At 42.6% G+C, this 20,467-nt stretch overlaps 1 protein-coding gene across 1 annotated transcript in view; it reads left to right on the top strand.

Annotated features, from left to right (window-relative positions):
• The first annotated feature begins 4,139 nt into the window (after positions 1-4,139).
• Positions 4,140-20,467, top strand: part of atp1a3 (ATPase, Na+/K+ transporting, alpha 3 polypeptide) — a 29,048-nt gene continuing 12,720 nt past the window's right edge. The window contains exons 1-6 of the mRNA NM_001126894.1: positions 4,140-4,336; positions 17,298-17,420; positions 17,768-17,827; positions 18,543-18,746; positions 19,490-19,603; positions 20,213-20,347. Of these exons, the coding sequence (NP_001120366.1) occupies positions 4,331-4,336; positions 17,298-17,420; positions 17,768-17,827; positions 18,543-18,746; positions 19,490-19,603; positions 20,213-20,347 (642 nt within the window). The 5' untranslated portion in view covers positions 4,140-4,330. The remainder of the gene's footprint in view (positions 4,337-17,297; positions 17,421-17,767; positions 17,828-18,542; positions 18,747-19,489; positions 19,604-20,212; positions 20,348-20,467) is intronic.

Here is a 20,467-nt window from a genome sequence, read left to right as displayed (position 1 = left end):
CCAAATTTTGATCTCTCACCCCAGAGCCAGCAGATACATGGCAGCCAATCAAGCGGCTCTCCCTCCTGGACCATCCCCGGACCACTCCCTTCCATATATAAACCGAAGCCCAGCAGCCATTTTACATTCTGTCTGTGTGTGCTTGATGAGTTAGCATAGGGAGAGAGCTTTGCAGGGGTTTGAGGGACAGTTTAGGTAGCTTTGCTGACTACTGACTACTGCTCTGTATGTAGCTGCTGTGGGCAGCTGTCCTGCTGATCTCATCCTCTGTAACCCAATAGTCCTTTTTATTTGCTTTTATTTTCTGATTACAACAACATATTTTTAAGAGAAATGTTTGCCCTTGATCCCCCTCCTGCATGCCACTGTCCAGGTCGTGGCACCCTTTAAACAACTTTAAAATCAGTTTTCTGGCCATAAATGGCTTTTCTATGTTTCAAAGTTCGCCTTCTCATTGAAGTCTATGGGGTTTGCAAAGTTCGCACTTTTTGGCAGAAGTTCACAAACGGGTTTGTGAACTTTTTTTGTGAGGTTCGCTACATCTCTATGTACTCCTGAAGCTGCATACAATACCAGATTCTGAGTAAACCTGCATCAGTTATTGTCACTTGGGTTAGAATATTCCAAGACCTAGGCTTCACTGGAATGTGTGTACCATCCAACTACCTGTGGTGCAAACAAGAGCCACTTTCTGAATGTTACATGTGCTGGGAATTAGAAATGATTGCTACTGTAATGCAGACATTAAGAAAGAGCACTCCTCCCTTTGAAGGTGATTTTCCCCTTTACAATTGTTCACCCTGTTTCTCCCTCACTGTGTATTGTTATATAGAATATTCTTATTAGGCAATGGCAGTCATTAACAGATGCTCACAAACTAAGTAAAACAGAAGAACTCAAATGAACTGCACTTTGATGAACCATTTTATTAAACCTTCACACATTATTTTTTTTAGACACAATTTACACATGCAAACTACTGTGTGCTAAGGCGATGCTTCCTACCTTCATTATATGTATTGTGGCAGCTTAAAGACATTCCTGATTTATCCCTAGCACAATTGGATACATAAATCTCCATATGCACCTGGGAGCCTTCTCTTCCTCTTGTACGTGTCACAATATTTCAGAACAACAGTCGTAGGGCCATAAATTCAACACTTCTATTTTATATAAATATATATATCCACCAGGAAAGAAAGGTCCGCACTCTCAAAGTGAACAGACACAAAACAACCCATGTTTTGGAGGGAAATGTGCTAGTAGTGATGTCACCAAAGTGACACAAAACACACTGCAAAAACACTACAAAAAAGTGCTAAAAGTGTCAACCTGTTTAGTCATCAGAAAAATAGAATGGGGGACATGTACAAAGGGGCACATGAGTATTAGCTGAAAAATAGCCATTAAACTGTGTCAGTAATGGACTCATCTTCTAACACTACATTATGCAACAAAATAAGCCTTTTATTAAAGAAGCTGAAAAGTGCAGGGTGATAAAAGATACAGCCAGAGGAGATCAAGAAACAGAAGAACTCCAAGCCCTACCTATGTTAGCCACGGTTTTCATAGCGTCAGGAGCCAATATAAAGAAAAGCAGCAGCGCTACTAGCTAGTATAGCACTAACATCATGTCAGGCACAAAAAAGTTTAAAAAAGTCTGCATAACGGTTATAATCAAGCGGAACAGGACAGAGGGTGCTGGATACTCGGGTCAAAGAGATATAGAAGTACCATTGTTAGTATTTATATTATAGTTTCAGGGGATAGTGACATGGCCCCATCCAAAGTAGCGCACAATCAATTCACTAACCAGACCTTGGTTTACAGAGGAATGTGGGTATAGTCATAAAAAAAAATCATAACTTTACTGCAGTACATGTCCAACAGTCTTAATGTTGCACAAACAGGACAGAGGGCACTGGACACTGAGCTCAGTCAATGTCCCTTTGGCACTTATATGGCACCTCATAGGGATAAAGATGCACTGTTGGTGCTACTTTTATTTCAGTACTTTTGATTTAATATCCAAACATTTTTCTTCATTTACTTTCTCAAAATAATTGTATGTTATTCTCTACCTCTACTCACATCCTGCATATCAGCATCTCTTCTCTTTATAACATAAGATGCCATACTCACACTTAAAACCTTATCCACATGTACTCACATATCCATTAATGACTCTTATTTCTGCCACTTACCTCATCACCTACTACCATGTTCTTACCTCCCTGCAGTGTCGGACTGGGAAGCCAGGGGCCCACCAGAAAACCTTAGACCGTGGGCCCACTCTTCAAACTATTTTTCATCCACTTCTCACTCAAACTCTATATTTTCCTAGTTTTTTACCTTTACTTACCATAATCTATTCTTCTTTACATTTAGTCAATGTGTTCCCATAAAGAAATAGAAATATAGAAATGACCATGAACTAGGCTAGATGGTTAGAAGCAGGAGGGCCCACTGACACCAGGGCCCACCGGGAGTTTTCCTGGTATCCCTGTGGGCCAGTCTGACACTGCCTCCCTGCACAGTCTCTCAAACTTCCTCATGCCCTGCCATGCTGCCCTCATATACCCACATTTAGTAACTTACGCTAGAACTTTCACACCTCTGTTAAAAAAAAATCCCCATACACCATCATAGCTCCCTGCTAACCCCTAGTTACCAGCTGTAAAGTTTCCCATTCTATTAGTGAATCCCTATGGCTCATTTACCAACACTGGCCACATTTTCGCCAGTCGTTAACCCACAGTATTGAGAGTTTTTAGAAAAATGCAGAACAATAAAAAAATGATTGGATGGGTGATTGGCTATTTTCGGGGGTTGGGGGAGAGTGCAAGTGGGGGGCGGGGTGCAAGAGGCAAAGGGGTGTATCACAGGTAAATTCGACCCTGTACAATTCTCCACTCACTTCCTCACATCCCCTTTAATACCACCTATATTGCTCTTCTCCACTCACTTCCTCATATACCTACACTGAATGTTTGCACTCCCTTCCTTATACCTTACTGCATGCCACTTCCCCACTCACTTCCTTTCTAAGTCCTCTCCTCATACCTCCCTCCACTTCCCCACTCACTTTCTTTCTAAGTCCTCTCCTCATACCTCCCTTCACTTCCCCACTCACTTCCTTTCTAAGTCCTCTCCTCATACCTCCCTTCACTTCCCCACTCACTTCCTTTCTAAGTCCTCTCCTCATACCTCCCTCCACTTCCCCACTCACTTCCTTTCTAAGTCCTCTCCTCATACCTCCCTCCACTTCCCCACTCACTTCCTTTCTAAATCCTCTCCTCATACCTCCCTTCACTTCCCCACTCACTTCCTTTCTAAATCCTCTCCTCATACCTCCCTCCTCTTCCCCACTCACTTCCTTTCTAAGTCCTCTCCTCATACCTCCCTCCACTTTTCCACTCACTTGTGTAAAGCCACCTTATAGGTGAACACATCACTTACCTACAGCTCCCTCATATCCCCCTTCTCACACCCTGGCAGCTCCACTATTTACTCCCCTTCCTAGACTTGCCAACTCCCCTCTCCCACCTCTCTCACTTTACTTCCTCACACATTACCCATTATCATATTTTCAAAGTCTTCTCCTCATAACTTCAATGCCACTTCCCCACATATTTTCTTGAAGTCCCCTCCTCAATCTCCCACTACATTTTCCCACTTACTTCGTCATACTTTCTTTTTATACATTCACACTATGCTCACACTCATACTCATTGCAATTTCTACCTCACCAATCTAATCTCCCACCCATAACCTGCTGCATATCAAACTGTCCCAGATTGTTACATACGTTCTCCTCTCAGCCTTCTCTAGGAACTCCCACACCTACCCAGACTCTCACTGCCCCCCTACTCTTCCTCATAGACTCCCCTCATCCCCTTCCTAACTCACTTCCCCTCCACTCACTTGTCCTCACACTCTCCCACTTGCTCACACTTTCTCTTGCACACTTACACTCACCTTCAACAAGGTAACAGCTGCAATAAAAGGGGAGGGTGCATGGCAGTATGAAATAGGGTGGATAAATGGCAGCCGCCGATTGGCTAAAAGGCTCCTGAGGGTGTGGCCAAAGTGACTGCAGCATATGAGGGACCAACTGTGTGAGAGGGGGAGAGAGAGGGAGCAGCTGCCTCCCCAAGCACAGAGCTGAGTCCGCTTCATCCTCAGCCGCCTCTCTCCTCCTCCTCCTCCTCTCTTCTCTAGTCCCCTCTTTCTTTCTGTCTCTCTTTCCCTTCTTTTTGGGGCTCAGGTGACCCCCCCATTCCCCTGCGAAGGATTCCGGCTACATCTGCTCCTTGCCTGAGAAAAAGCAATGGGGGTGAGTATACGGACTGGGGCATTAGGCGCTAAGGGTCACCCTCTCCTTCCCTCTTTGTGAATGCTGAGTGCGGACAGCGCCGTGGTGCTGAATCTGTGGTGCCTGAGTGCGGCGGGAACAGAGCCCGTCCTGCCTGGGCTTACACCTGCCTGGGATCCCTGCCCCTGAGCTGATTAACGGATCCCCTTCAGTGGCCGCTCAATAATCTGCCATCCCCAGGCTGCGCCATGCTCTGCACATTCCCCGCATTGCCGCCACCTTGCAATGACCGTCAGAGGCAGGATACAAGCCGGGCGAAACGTGCGCTCGATGGAGGCAGTGGGTACAGCGCTGTGCAGTGGCAGCCTGCGAACACGGGGGGGACAGGGGGGGACAGGGGGGAAGAGGGGATGCGGAGAGGGAAGGAACGGGATGAGGTCATTTGTAACAAAAAGGGACAGAGGAAAGGGGAGAGAGCCTCAGAGACAGATTAGATATTGGGAGCTGGGCAGAGATTGCAGGGGTAAGTAAGGGTTAACCCAGGGAAATAACTGTGTACACGTCCAGACAAATCTCTGCCCCAGATAGTAGAAAAAATGGTATTGGTTTCGCCCTGGGCGTGAAGAGGTTAAAAAAGGAAACCATCAGAGAAGCCGTATGTGTCATAGAATTCCATGGGGATCAGAATAAATCCATCACCCAGGCAAACTGCACATGGGGAAGGGCACATGAAGGTCATTGGGGAGACTGGTGCAGTGTAAATCTGCAGAGCATTGCTCTTCCAGCACTAACCTCAGCTGTAGGGTATTATCATGTGTCCCATCTCCCCCTTGCACAGATACAAGCAATGCCATGCTCAGATTTATATGATAATGTGATATCTGACTCCCAGTGCCTTGCAGTAGAACAAGTCCCAGTCTCCACTTGGGGAGCCATTAGCATGGACCTGGAAACTGACCAGGGAGGTGGCATAAAAAGATTTAAGCCTATGATTGGGAGGCTGCAAAGATTAACATTTTCTAAAATGGATGTACTTTTCTGATTTATTTAGAGACAGGGTTAAAACTAATGATTTTTGCTAAGTAATTGTGTTGGAATATGCTACTATCAGGAGCTAAGTACATATATGTTTCTTTTGACTTACACATCATCTGACAATGTGTCTCTTTGCTGTTCCTAGATCTTAATGCCTTGGGTTCCTTGGGCTGTTAAACCTTCATGTGCTTAGTGAATGCAAGGGAGCTTTATGATTAGTATGATTGTATAGGGAGGAATAATCTGCCTGCATGGAAACATTCTCTACATGATTTTAGTTGTATTGTCAGACTGTTATGTATGCTATTGCCAATATCCATTAGCTGTATCCCTGCTTCTATGGGTGAGAGGTACTCAAGGCCCAGGGGTACAGAATGTCATTGTTCAAGGTCACAGTGGATACACACTCATAGCCATACATGGGCCTCCTCTTCACACAAGCGCGCCGGACACGCACACTCAGCACTACATCCCCTGCTATCCACACATACACATGATATCTTGGGCATCATTTAAAAACCCCCCACATATTTCATATAGACACAAATGCTACACATATCTAGTTATACAGCATGTCATATGTGCCCTATATGTCACAGCGAAGATGTGGGTGCTTTATGTAATGCTCTGCTGTATTTTACGCATGCTCTCAGAGCCCCCCTCATGCATCCTGAGGGGGGGGGGGTGGGTTGGAACATATGGCATGGAAATGAGAGAGGATAATCCCTGCCTGCTAACACTGAGTTGGGGAGGGTAGATACAATTCTGTGTTTGGAACAAGGCAAAAGATCAAAGATATTTCACATGTAACCTTGATGCAATGAAAAGATTCAAAGAGATAAAGGGAAATTAAAAATGTGAAGCGACAGGGAAAGGACAGATCACAGGGTGGGTTTGGTGGGGGGAGAATAAAAAGATGGCTGAGACAGAAAGGCTGAATGTACTAGTGAGGAATAGAGAATACAGAGGAGGGGCAAAGGGAGATGGGAAGAGAACTGGTGCTGTTGGAGAGAGATATAGAGAGAGGAAGGGAAAAGCAGGGCCTCAGTTAGAGATCAGGGGGTCCTATCATTGCACGAAGACTCAGCAAGGCAAAAAAAGAATAATGTCCAACCTAATGTCCAGATATTGTTGAACTGAATCTCCCCCTGCTCCCTGATAATACTGACACAATATGTCCAGCTGTCAGGGGGGATGGGCTGTTCAGTGCAAAGGTCACAAATTAGATGACCTTGATGTACAGCAAAAAAATGAGGGCAAATACCAAAAGGCAGAAGATATAGGGCTGAAATGGGAATTAAAATCAGCATTTGCAAAATGGAAGCTTGGAAGGAAGAGTGACTGTGAAAGGAGGGGTTATGGGGAGAAGAGAGATCCATAGAGGGAATAAAGAATCTCAATAAATGGTATGCAGGATCCCAGAGGCATAGCAGACAGGGATGTATATTCCATTTATAATGCTAATATACAAGATGGCTGAATGCTCCACTAGAATTACACATTCATTCGTAGGATGTGGCACTGATGTCTAATGACTGCAGGATCCAGGGGTCACACAGGCAGGAAGGGCTTTAAGGATCACAGAGGTGGGAGCAGCCCCACTAATCTCATCAGGCGTTTGTATTTTTCCTATGGACTCAGCTCTTATGGCCTCTAGGCTGTGCAGGATATACAGACAGAAGCAATGGTTATATAGCATTGTATATTGGCGTCTTTCATATAAGTACTGTATTCTATATTAACAGCTCCATTGGACTGCACAGTTGCATTTATATTTATGGGAGCAGCCATTCCAGTTATTCTGAAATCTTTTTCATAGGCCTTGAATCAAAGAGTGCCCTCTAGGGGGTAATTTGACATGGTATATGGCTGAATGCTTGCTTAATATTAATGAACAATAGCTTTTTTTAGCAACTGTTATACATGGGCATAAACCTTATTTTACTCATCTAGAACAGTAGATACAATATTTGCATTAGCTGGTCAGCCAGCTGCTGAAGTGAATGTGAATGACAAGAACCACTGCAATTTGGACACCCCTGCCATAAAGTGCTCCTGACAACAATACTTACAGCACCCCCAAGTGCACTCCCTAGAATATAGAATACACTTGTTGGATGCAGTGGATTTTTGAGCCTATAGTCAGGATTGGAACCCAGTGTATCATTTAGCTGTGTGAAGACTAGGGATGCTGGGAGTTAGTGTTCTGCAACCACTGGTGCACTGGTATCTATCAATGCTCTAGTGGTTGACAGTGGATCCTGAGGAAGGACCTTAAAGACATTCACTACTGGTTTGAATTTCAGGTAGTGGCAGAAACAGTTACTGTAATTGCTCCTTTAAATAATGTATAGGGGGTCAGTAGCCTGTATATTTGTAATTGCAAGAGTGTGGCCATTCACGAAATAGTTGTGGTTTAGTGGGACTGTGCCCCACCCAGGAACATATGCCCATATTCGGCAAAAACCCAGATTCTCAAAGCCACGCCATTTTATATTTTGCACAAGGGCCTAACCTCCAGGTTGCAGTTTGCCTGCTTCATGATCTATACATTTTAAAATATATTTGAAGTATATATTATACTTTAAATAGAGATGTCTTCATTCACACACGCTGTTTTTATTACAGTCACAGTGTTGAATTGTTAACACATTGGCTACATTGAGAATATTCTAATTGGCTACATATTCATTTTAGCACAGTCAAGTCTAGTGTAGGGGTTCATACAATAAAACACCTTAAATGGTCTTAAATGGTCTTGAATATAGAGTCTTATACTACGGACATGTCTCAAATGCATAGTTTATAGGAGGCTATTGAGCCATTAGTTGGATGTTGAGCCATAGACAGGATATGGGCTTCTGTGCTCATAACTTTATTAATCTGATATAGAATTAGAGGAGGTAGTATCTCCCTCAGAACATGTTTTAGCAAGTTATTGCCCTTGTAATGTTTCCCCTAAAATATTTATTGATTGGCCTTTGCCTAGCCCACTAAGTTTTTTTCCCAGCTGCCCCAGTTTTTCACAACTTGCTATCAAGTAACAGCAATGTGCATGTGAATACAATGTGCAGTATGCTGCTCACACTGTGCAGTGAGGGGGCTTCTGGGATGTTCCTTGGGTCCATCTATCTGAACATTTGCCCTGCACCTTATTCATTTGGGGGTAACCAGTTTGCAGACAGCTGATACAAGTCCAGGGTTATAGGACATACATCCAGGCTACAGGATCCAGGTGCTACACATGGTGGTTATCACAAGCCTTATTAAACTTGGCACCCACAGGCACAAAGAGATACAATCATTATAATGCCAGAAATGATTTAGAGTGGTGCTGCCTCTGGCTCCATAATAATTGAGCACCTATGAGACCAGAGGATCAAAGTCTTGACATGGATGGATTAGCATAGCTTTAATGTATTGTTTAGCACATTGACTCTGTAATAGGGAACAATGAAGAATCATTTTCTGTTCCATTAAATTGCATGCACATAATGCACCCCTCCTCCTGCACATTATACAAGCACCCCTTTTAGCTGAAAAGATGTGAATAACAAGCCATGTACATAATTGCTTATCATTTTTCTGCTATCAGTAGTCAGACACTCCAAGAGAAGATTGTGGGGGTGTGATATATGAGATAAAAACAAGTTGTTTGTGATAAACAGCCTCTCATTTGGATGCAGGTGTATCACCCAGACAATATAAGCATCAAAGGCATAATGCCATTGCTTCCCAGGTACAAAAAATAACCAATGCATGAAGGTTATTTAATTTAATAGCAAGAATTTAATGACCCCTGTTATGCTTGCCCTATATAACAGGGATCATTAAATTCTAGGGGGGCAAAAACAAAGCACCATGTTCTTTACCCATAATACACCTCATCCCTCAGTGCTATATCTGCTGGCCACTCCTCCTGCAATGTTGTGTCTCACCCCCAGACTGTTAAGCCAAACCATCTTTTTTTTTAATAAAGTTATAACACAAGAAATCTGGGAATATAATAAGAAGCCAGAGAGACAATGGCGCACAGTGCTGTTTTAGGCTCTTTAAGAGCAACGTCTTTTAGTTGTTGCTTAAAAGCACCCAAACCAGTTCCCCATAGACTTAGACTGCAATCACCTGACAAGGGATTGATTACCTAAAGCAATATGAATGGATGTTGTGGTATAAATATCAGGGGTAGCTCTATCATTGTTATGGTAGGTACAGTGCAGTCAAATCCAGGGCTATATTTTCCGTATAGGCACCTGTGGCCCCGTGCCTAAGCTGGCTATTTCAGCAGGGTCAGCACCTGGGTACGTATATAAAGAACCAATCACAGCCAGGATCTTGCAACATATATTTGCTGTATATACATCTGTAGCCCTTCAGTTGTCCCTGATAAGAAACTTACAGCTTCTTGCCAACAGCCAATTTTGGGAGTTGCACAGGGACACGGGTTTTCCCTTAGTTTGTGACCCCCAGACTTCTTGCATTGATCAACATTTATGATTATTTTCATAGAGACTTTCCTTTTCACACCTGGACAGGCTTATACGTATATACAAAGGCAGGTAATTCCCACCTGCAGATCCTTCCCCTAGATTAAGGCAGGAAGTGGTTGCCTGGTTTCCTAGGGATTCTCCAGGGCACTGATGGCAGAAATGTTCCTTCATAGTCATGGTGCATTTTAAGTCCCAGACATGTGTCTGCTTAGCAGTGATTAGCACAGAATGCATGTGCAGAGCTTAAACACACAGCAGATGAGTACCGAGAGAATTTAAAATGAATTCCCAGAAGGGCCACTGTTGTATTCTAGTTGTGCCAGATGAGGCAAAGCCCTGAAGCTGTCTAAGGAACTCATAAGACTTCTAATGTGGGATCTAGTATTCTAACAACACTGATATAAACTGATCCCTTGTCTATTGTAATGATCTAATAATTTCCCAACTCCTCAGAGCAGAGGGGTGCAAGCAGGTACAACGGCAGTGATGTGTGTGTACTTCAGTGATCCCCAACCAATGAGTTACATGTTGCTCACCAACCTGTTTGATGTTGTTCCCAGTGGCCTCAAAGCAAGTGCTTATTTTTTAATTCATGACTTAGAGGCACATTTTGGTTGCATTAAAACCAAGTGTCATGCCAAACAGAGTTTCTTTAGGCTTCTCCCAGGCCACTTAGGAGCTACTAACAATCATAGCTCTTATTTGGCACTCCTGGAAATTTTTCATGCTTGTGTTGCACCCCAACACTTTTTCTATTTGAATGTGGCTCACCATATTGTAATTTGCTAGTGACAAGTCCAAAAGACATTCTGTGATATGTTAATGTCTTGATTTTGATGTTGGACCGATGCTTATATTGTCAACCCTGAAAAAATAAATTGAAGAGAAATGAAAAAATGGTTGGGGACCCTTGGTGTAGTTGTATGTAGAGGGAAGGTAAAGGCCATGTCTCCCCGCAATTGTCTAAGAAGTGGGATACTGTGTAAGTTAAGGCGTGATTGTGATATGAAACTGGAATCTAATTGTTGTACAGTGTGTATTTTCAAGAAGGGGCAAGATGGTGAGGATGAAAGGGGTTGTATAGGTGGGATAGTATGTATATTATGGTGGTATAGTAGACACAGAGATAACAACTCAATGGAACTGAATCTGGGTGATTTATGGATTATGGGCTGAAGGGCTGGTGTTGGCAGTGGTGTGGCCTAGGACAAATATTTTTTGAATGGCCCTATTAGCTCTATCTCTAATCTCCATTGTGGAACTAAAACTTGTCCTGTCCGCACCACAACATGTTGTTAGGGTGTTGGCATTTGTTGGTATACAGTGGAGAGCCAGGTATTGGGAAGATCCATATTTTAATAATCGGGACTAGAAATAGCAGTAGGCTAGAAGGGCTTCATGTTGAAATTGCTAATTGTTCTCCTGCTTGGGAATCCTTAACTGAAATAGATGGATACTCAGCAGTGATTGTTGAGTCAAGCTTAGCAAAGATTACTGGGACTATTCTGCCCTGTATCTGCAGCCTAATTATATCAGCGCTGACACATGGAACGTCCCCACCCCCTGCCATAGGGGCTATAAATTCCAGCTCCATCTTACATAAGCTTAGAGAGGAAATTGTGTTGGCTTTGGCCCAGAGATGCACTATTTGATACTCCCCAGACTGACCTCCCAACCGAATCGATAATCCCAAGATTGTGCCGTGGATACTTTGTTTACCCTTATTGAAATGTTACGCTTGTGAACTCCACACAGGGTAGGATTAATTCAGCCTTGGGGTTTTTATGCCCTTTCCACCTTGAAAGCACATTCTAGGATGAAACCATTCACACAAGTCATGGTAGCAAACAAATAACCTGCTCATTTTTAGAAACATAAAACAATGACGGAGGCTGACATGGTAGAGCATTCCATTCCATTTGGAGAGCAGGGACCCATTGCCAACACGGGCAAGGTGTTGAGTAAGTAGCTATGGGTCCTTATTATGGAGGACAGGTGTAACCAGACAAGATGGGTATTGGCCATTCATTTACAGTAGTTTCTAAAGCCTGGCAATAATTATATGTTCTCCTTGTCTGACTGGGGGCTCTGATGCCCCTCAGAACAGAGTAGCCTTAGAATAAGGAGAAAAGCATTGTTTTGTTGCTTGGTGGAATATATTACTAAGTAGTTTTATTTGTTTTCCATATAAATTTTAATGAATTTCCTAAAGAGAGTACACTAATGCACTAGTTGGGTTTTTGTGAAGTGGTACCATGGCATAGAGCCATGAATAAAGAGAATGGTTGGTGCATATTTTTGTGAACATGTATAGCTCATTATCCCAATTCTTTATGGCACCACTTGGGGAACCAGCTGAAACCACTGACCAGGCGCCTTGGCTGGTTATGAAAGAGTGAACACATTGCAAAGTATAGCAAAGGAAGGATTTGTTTGGATAATTAAGGAATTGAGTGTGAACTAGGAAAGGTGCTAGCATGAAAAAGAAACAAGAAACAAGTGGCAGCAAGAAAAGAATTGTTAGAGGAGAAAAGAAAAATTTTGCCGGGCAGCAGCACATTTTCCATTTCCTAGGCAGCTTGCTATGCTTCCTTTGTTACCCAAGAATCGTCTGTTTGCAGAGCCTCTGGGAAACAAGAGATGTGTTGCCTTGTGTTGAACACATTCTACTGCACCATAGAAATGCAACCCTGCCTACCATGACTAATACTTACGTAAACACTGCATCTTCCCCTGCATTTCCTATGTACTGGCGCTTTTGCTATAAGCACCTTTGCTCAGGACTGAGCACAAATTGGCAGTGTAGAGCAGTGTCAGTGTACCACAGATGTTAGGTATTGTACTAATGGAACAATTCATAAGCTAATTTAGCAGTTGAGGATGGGGTTGAGTCAACCCACTAGTAAGTATTTACTGAAATAATTAGGTGTTGTCTCTGGAGTCTTTGCTGTCCCTGGAGTCCTGGTGTTTGTTTTAATGGTTATGATCCTCCAGGCAAATCTGGAGAGATCCTAGGTTTTGGAGGAGACTAAGCAATATTTCCCCTAGTGAACATCTGATTGACAGGCTGCATGTAACTGTGGTTTCTGTGCTAAACTCTCCATTGCTCACACATTACCCTTCTTAAAAGGCTGTATTTGTCACATTAGTTACCAAAAAGTCCAATTCAAGTTTTGATATACAGTTATAAAGTAAAGAATAACACAAACTAGTAACTCTCGGATATTTCACATTTATTTTTCTTTACCTGTCCTATATAATTTCAGTTGTGGTCAGGGGATGTTGTTCTACAGAGGTTTTCAGATTTTATTCAATTCCCCAAACATTTGGTCATCTCCACATAGCTAAGCTTATAATAAGACTGCAGTTAGATATGGACACCTGCTTGTAACAATCACTCTAGTGTAGTTTCTCGATTACACAAGGCACATTATTAGCATTCATCTCCAAATGGCATTCTAATTCCTGTTCCTTCTAAATGACATTCTAATTCCTTGTTCAGTACTGAACATGGTAGCTGAGCCTGATAATTGACTTCAAGTTCATCAAGTTCTGCCTTATAAAGGCCTTATTAAACATACAGATTTCTCAGATTGACTGTCTAGCATTATATTCCTTCCTTGATTCAGTTATACCAGGTTGTTAAGTTGGAATCCTGAGATGTTTTTGTAAAATTAATGGTTTATAGCTTAAGCAATATCAGTATGTAGAGACATTGCTGACCAGGTCCAGACTGTGATTCAAAATAGACCCTGGTATTTCAAGTACACAGAGGCCCAAAATGCCCCCTTCCAGCCCAATAAATAGTGACTGTCTATGGCATCTTACAGCAGCCCCTCTAGCATTTGCCAGAATCCACAGATTGCTAGGCAGCTGTAAGATGCTATAGTTACTATTTCTAGGCCTGTGCTACTCTTTAGCACTGTTTAGACTTTGCTAGTTATGTTGCAATGAAAGGAATGCATAAGTTGCATAAGTCCATGCAAGCTGTAGTTTAACAACAAGAAAGCTTGATGGTACAGAAAGGTGAGAAATGTTATGCAAGAGAAGAAGGTGACCTAGTGCCAACCAGGTGAACTTCTATAAACCATCCCTGTCATGGCTAAAGGCCAGCGATAAATAAATGATGCCACTCTGTTCTTTGTACAGCATACTGACAATTGCACACTTCTATCAGATAGTAAGAGATTGCTGTGGTTTCTGTGTTGGTACAGGGGTAATTCCCTTTTCCCTAACTGCTCTGGTGGTCGCTTATTGCAGGCAGCAGGGTGCAGTTGCTGCAGTGCTGGCACAGCTCCAGAGGACTACCTGCCTCCATCTTTCTCTCTCTCTCTTAGCAGCCATGGCTTCTCCCGCACTGCTGCAAAGACAAGGTCACTACTGGATTAGCATGAGCAAGGTTATGTGTGAATATACAGGACAGAAAGAGAGCCAGAAAATGAATGGGGTGTAAAAAAGGCAAAGTCAGCAAGATATGGAACAGGGAGTGAGAACAAAAGAGAACATGGGTGTGGGAGACATAGAAGGTGAATGTCTGCCTTAGTGCCATGCAGTATGCCAGTTTCTGCTTGGTTAGACTGAGCCTTTGGTTAAGCAAATGTTTGTGGATCAGATTTTGTTGATTGTGTTTCATATCTCTCTGCTCCTTTACTGTGCCAACAGAAACACTCAGGTCCCATTAACATAGAAAGGTCAGTGGGATTCTATGCCTCTAAATTTAAAACTGCAATAAAGACGTCTAGCAGTAATTATCCAGTGGGAAATATATTTTTTACTTTTCATGGCATATGTTGCTAAAGTAGGATGCCTTGTGGAGAGATCAACTGCAAGTGAAGCTATAAGTGAGGGCCACACGAGGCAGCTTCCCTGCCAAGATTAAACATGGAGGGAAGTATGTGTTACCATTTGCCCCCCTGACAAGAACTGTCAACTGTGACACTTATAAGTAAGTTGTTGAATACCTAAATGTTTGGTCTCATTACCTGAAAAATCCACATACCCATAGTAAGCTTTGAAAAACAGTTGGCCAATCGAGTCTATTGGCCAGACCAAAGGGCAATCATAATAAGCCCATGTTTTGCCTATTTAGTACTTAACTTATAAACCTACATACTTTCTTAAGTGGGGTTGTAAAACACAAATTACAATCTAGAATTGGAAGTTCCAGTCTGTTCTTGTTGCCCTCCGGCTGTTGTTGAATTACAATTCCCAGGACTCCCCTTCGGGGGGTGATTGAAATGTACACCAACAACAGCTTTTGGTCCTTAGGTTGGACATTTCTAATATTGAGGTAATGGGATGTGTTAGGCACTAGGGCAATAGAAGAAGGTAATGCCCTGGTTACAACAATGCCCTCTCTATATAATGCAGCCACTATCAGAAATCCACTTGGTGCTTTGGAGCCCTTGATAAGCAGGATATTTGGGTCACAGTGAATTGTATAGAATATTGGTTTAACTTAAGAATGATAGGACCCCAGACAATTGTACCCCCTGTACTTCCATAATTAAGCATTAAAATAAGCCTCTCCATCTATTGAGATAGATGGAGAGAGAAGCTGCAGTAGGATCAGAGGGAAGAGAAGGTCTAGATGGAGACAGTAAGAGAAGAGAGAGAGGAGCTGAGCTTGTGTCTTTGCTGCCCTTTCATCCGTGTCTGAATTTTTCTCTCAGCGCCATTTTAGGGGAATGATTTTCTTGGCGGTGGTGTAGATTGTGTGATAGCCGGCATTACATGAAGGATGAAATTGGGCTTATTATTAACCAGTTCAGCCTGAGCAAGCACAAGAGGCTCATTATAAGCAGGAGATAGAAGCTAGAGCTCGGCAGATCCGACCCATTTTATACTGACAGCATGGAATCATGTGGGCAATACGCCTAGACTGGTTCTAGCAAATCATTCAGGCACAGCACTTTCATTAGTTATGGTGGGCTTTGCCTTCTCAGTCATTTATATAAGGTAGCATTGTCCAACCTACGGGCAGTCAGATATTATTGAGCTTCAGTTCCCAGCATGCTCTTTGGTTGTGCAGCCAGATTGAAAGGAAGCAGGTTAGCATAATTGTGTTTTCTAGCCTTGGTGCTCTGGTTGTGAGCAAATTGTTCCTGTGGCTGGATGAGATTGCTGGAGCTAGGATGACTGGTTGGACAAGATGCATCTCGCTTTATAACATTTGCTAATCCCCAATACTTTCTAAAGCTAAATCAGCACAGGAAAAGCTCTTGCTATATATAGCTACTCCTACTCCATCACACGTGCATGCAGCGCTAAGGACAGCCATATCCTCCAATCCAGCTCAGGGAATAAGCCTTCAAGCAGGGATTCCATTCCATATTTCCTCCAAACAGGAGACACAAGCACACATTCGTCATCCAGGCCTGGGGGTGAAAATACTAAAAGGCCTATTGCCCATAAGGATAGAATATACAATACAGTTCATAGGGAGTCATACAGAAATAAGCTGCATGGCACAACATAGTCCTTTTGCTTTGGGCTCAAATAAGTAATTGTGAACTTTGAGATCTCATTGGCCACCTGGTGATGTTGTTTCAAATTCAATATAGTGTAAAAACTGCTAATATCTTGAAAACTAGAAAAAAAATTGTGTAAATTGGATGTATAGTGAACTCTGGGCAATTTTACATCAATTAACCTCAAGTGCTAACTTTCATTGTAAGGATTGCTCTTCACTTAAACTACAGCTCCCACTGTCCTCACAATAATGTACATTTTAAAAAAGTCATGAGCTCAAGCCTGGAGCACGTGCAAATCCAAAAGAATGTCAGAATCAAATCTGACAGCTGGTTCCATTAGTTCTATTGCCTCTGATCCCAACCCCCCTCCAAATGTATAATGCTTTATGAAATATTCACACTGCTGTACTGGTGTTTTTGTACCTCTGGACCATGGGAGCTAGGCAACACACGCAGGAATGCAACTCCCAGCAGCCTTTCAATGAGCAGGCAGGTATTGTTGCTTGATGCTGAAATTCTCTACCAGCTGCTGTAGCACCAATAATCCATTCCTGATTTAAATTTTCTTGATGTTTCCTTTGTGTTTTTGTGTTGGACTTGGGAAAGAAAGACATTGATAGATATGTTGTATGCTGCTAATAACCTTTAACATATAGATATGTCAAGGGTTATTAGCAGCAGATTTTGGGTCTCCTGATTGTATGGATTCTGGCTGCTCTAGCTCCCCCTGGTGGGATAAAGTGCATTCTCATATTGTAGTACCAGATGCACTGTCTGTATTTTCCATTATTTAATATTATGGGCTTATTGTTTGCCTTCTCTAGATTTCTTTTAAAGTGATCCCTTTGATCACTACCAACAGATATTTGGATTGCTACATTTCTGGTTTCTGCTTTATTGTTCCCCGATTCAATATTGGATTTGGTTTATTTTCTTTTAAACCTTAGTGTGCACCATTATAACCAGGTTTTTCTCCTCCTACAGTACGGACGGTCGGACAGTTACCGCGTAGCCACCACGCAGGACAATAAAGATGACGAATCCCCTAAGAAGGGGAAGGGGGTACAAAAGAAAGAAATTGATGATCTCAAGAAAGAGGTGGCCATGGTGAGTTATAGGGCAAACAACAAGAGATTGAGGGTAACATTACTGCTTGTGTTTGGCTGAGAATAATATCTGTCATTGGGGGTGTCCATGTAGGGGGGTCATGGTTAGACTGCTGTGTCATTTGAGCAAGTTAGCATACTCTCTACTCTTTATTAACATAACCCCATTTGTGCGTAGGGTTGTTCTGCCCACATGCTGTATATGACAGCGAGTAATATGATAGGTTATTAGCTGAACAGGGGGTAAATCATGGTATGTGTGTTTGAGGGGTATGGATTTGTTTGGAGATTATATTTAAATGAAATCATTGCACTTATTTGCAACTTTTCCTTGTCTTTATCTCCCAGACAGAGCACAAAATAACAGTTGAGGAAGTATGCAGAAAACTAAATACAGACTGCGTGCAGGTGAGAACAGTCACACTCATACTTACTCCTACTCCTTCCATCTTCCTCTGCTTCCCTCATACAGTCACACTCATACTTACTCCTACTCCTTCCATCTTCCTCTGCTTCCCTCATACAGTCACACTCATACTTACTCCTACTCCTTCCATCTTCCTCTGCTTCCCTCATACAGTCACACTCATACTTACTCCTACTCCTTCCATCTTCCTCTGCTTCCCTCATACAGTCACACTCATACTTACTCCTACTCCTTCCATCTTCCTCTGCTTCCCTCATACAGTCACACTCATACTTACTCCTACTCCTTCCATCCTTTACTCCACACACACCACCATATCATACATCTTCCTGCTTCTTCCGTCTTCTACTCTGCACACAGCCATACTCACACCTTTTCAATCTTTCTCTTCTCCAGTGTACACACACAGTCACACTCACAACTCCTGCTCCTACTTCTCTAGTATTCATACTCCTCTATACTACACCCAGTCACCTCCTCCTACTCCTTCTCTTTTGTTCTATACACGCACTTACACCTCTTCCTACGCCTCCTCTTCTCTAATATTTAAACTCCTCTACACTACACACACTCACTCACACCATCTCCTGCTTCTCTATTCCACTCTACACATACTCCCAACTCCTCTTACTACTTCTCTCCTCTACACACTCATATTGCCTCCTCCATCTCTCACACTATTTTAACTATTCACAGGGGCTTACACTAAGCAAGGCAGCAGAGATCCTGGCACGTGATGGACCTAATGCCCTCACCCCTCCTCCCACCACCCCTGAGTGGATAAAGTTTTGCCGCCAGTTATTCGGAGGGTTCTCCATTCTACTGTGGATTGGGGCCATTCTCTGCTTTTTTGCATACGGCATCCTGGCGAGTATGGAGGAAGAACCCTCGGGCGACAATGTGAGCAGCATTTCCAATTTTTCTAGATGTGCTGCTTAGTACTCTCTCTGCCAGTGTGTACTGGGATTAGATAGCATATGTGCCTTGATCAGCACAGGAGCAGGCAAAGTAGAGAGGTTTAGAAAAATGGAAATTATTTGGAAATCCATGCAGTGTGAGTCCCCAATCAATATATCATGATATATCCTTAATATAAAGAATTAACTGATTACAGATAACTGTGTACTTTATGGTTGAGGCTTTCCATTTGTACTGAGTTACAACTGCCAGGATGCTCAGTCAACTTTGAAAAGCTGAGAGAAGCTGTAGTTTGGCAACCTTGCTACACATAGCAACTTTATGTCTGTAGTGCGACAATTTAGGATGTAGTTGATTCTGTGGAGTGACAGGTCTAAAAAGTAAATCAAATTATATGTGAGTTTATATATATATGCATTTGATTGCAAAGCTGGACTATTCAAGAGCTGCAAACAGGGAATACCTTTTACATATAGAAACCCCATGTTACTTTACACACTTATAGTTTGGAAGGTTACAACATAATAAACTATTTAGCTGTAGTATATTCTAAGCAATGAGTTGACTTGCTGTAGTATGAACGTATATATCTAGTGTATTACTGTATAGGTCAAGACTTGTTTGACAAATAATACGAGTATAAAACTATAATAAATATATACATATGTAAATATATAGTGCATCAGCTTGCGGTGCATTTAGTTACTCTACATTCTTCTTTCCAGCTGTACCTGGGTATTGTTTTGGCAGCTGTCGTGATCATCACTGGCTGCTTCTCCTATTACCAAGAAGCCAAGAGCTCCAAAATCATGGAGTCCTTTAAAAACATGGTGCCCCAGGTGAGTAGAACATAATAAAGCCAAGGGAAGGAGGCAGATGGAAGGAAGCAAGTTGGGGGAGAGGGTAAGTGAGTAGGAAGGAGCACATAGGACAGTAGTAAATGACCAGAATAAGCAGAACAAGGCAATTAGCACCAGAGTGGGTATTACGCAAACCTTTGTGGTATGACAGTAAGCAACTGGTATCAGAATGACCAATAGACTTAGTGCCAATAATTGTGTGTCTTGTTGCACAAATAAGATCATGGAATAGCCATTCCAGGGAGCATTCTCTTATGATGTTTCAGTTGGGTTTTCCTTTTGCAGTCTTAAGTTTTAGAATCTAAATGTGCATTTGCAAGCACTTGTGGTAGACATTGCAATCAGAGGAGGACAGGAGATTCCTAAAGAATGATTTCACAAAAACTAGATGGAAAGCTGCAGGCAAGCACTTTGCTCTCTCTTAGATACATTTCTCGAGCCACAGGCTGCTTTGGGGAGGCAGTGTGAGCTCAGTTATTTTAATACATGATTAATAAACTCTGTATAGAGAAGAGCTTTGGGGTTTTTTCTTTCACTTGGCTCCTCTGACTCTTTTTAATAACTGCAAAATTTTCCTTTGCTCCTCAGCAAGCGCTGGTTATCCGTGAAGGGGAGAAAATGCAGCTAAATGCTGAAGAAGTGGTTGTTGGGGATCTTGTGGAAGTCAAAGGTGGGGACAGAGTACCAGCCGATCTTAGGATCATCTCATCTCACGGCTGCAAAGTGAGTCCCTAGCATTCCCATGGGCGGAGTTGAACCCAGACAATTGATGGCACCAGTGCATGCCTTTTTACTGCTTTCATATGACCCCTAGTGTTGGTGCAAAACATATACAGGACAAAG

This window comes from Xenopus tropicalis, chromosome 7, assembly GCF_000004195.4.
Source record: "Xenopus tropicalis strain Nigerian chromosome 7, UCB_Xtro_10.0, whole genome shotgun sequence".
NCBI lineage: Eukaryota > Metazoa > Chordata > Amphibia > Anura > Pipidae > Xenopus > Xenopus tropicalis.
This window is presented reverse-complemented; position numbering and strand designations above follow the sequence as displayed.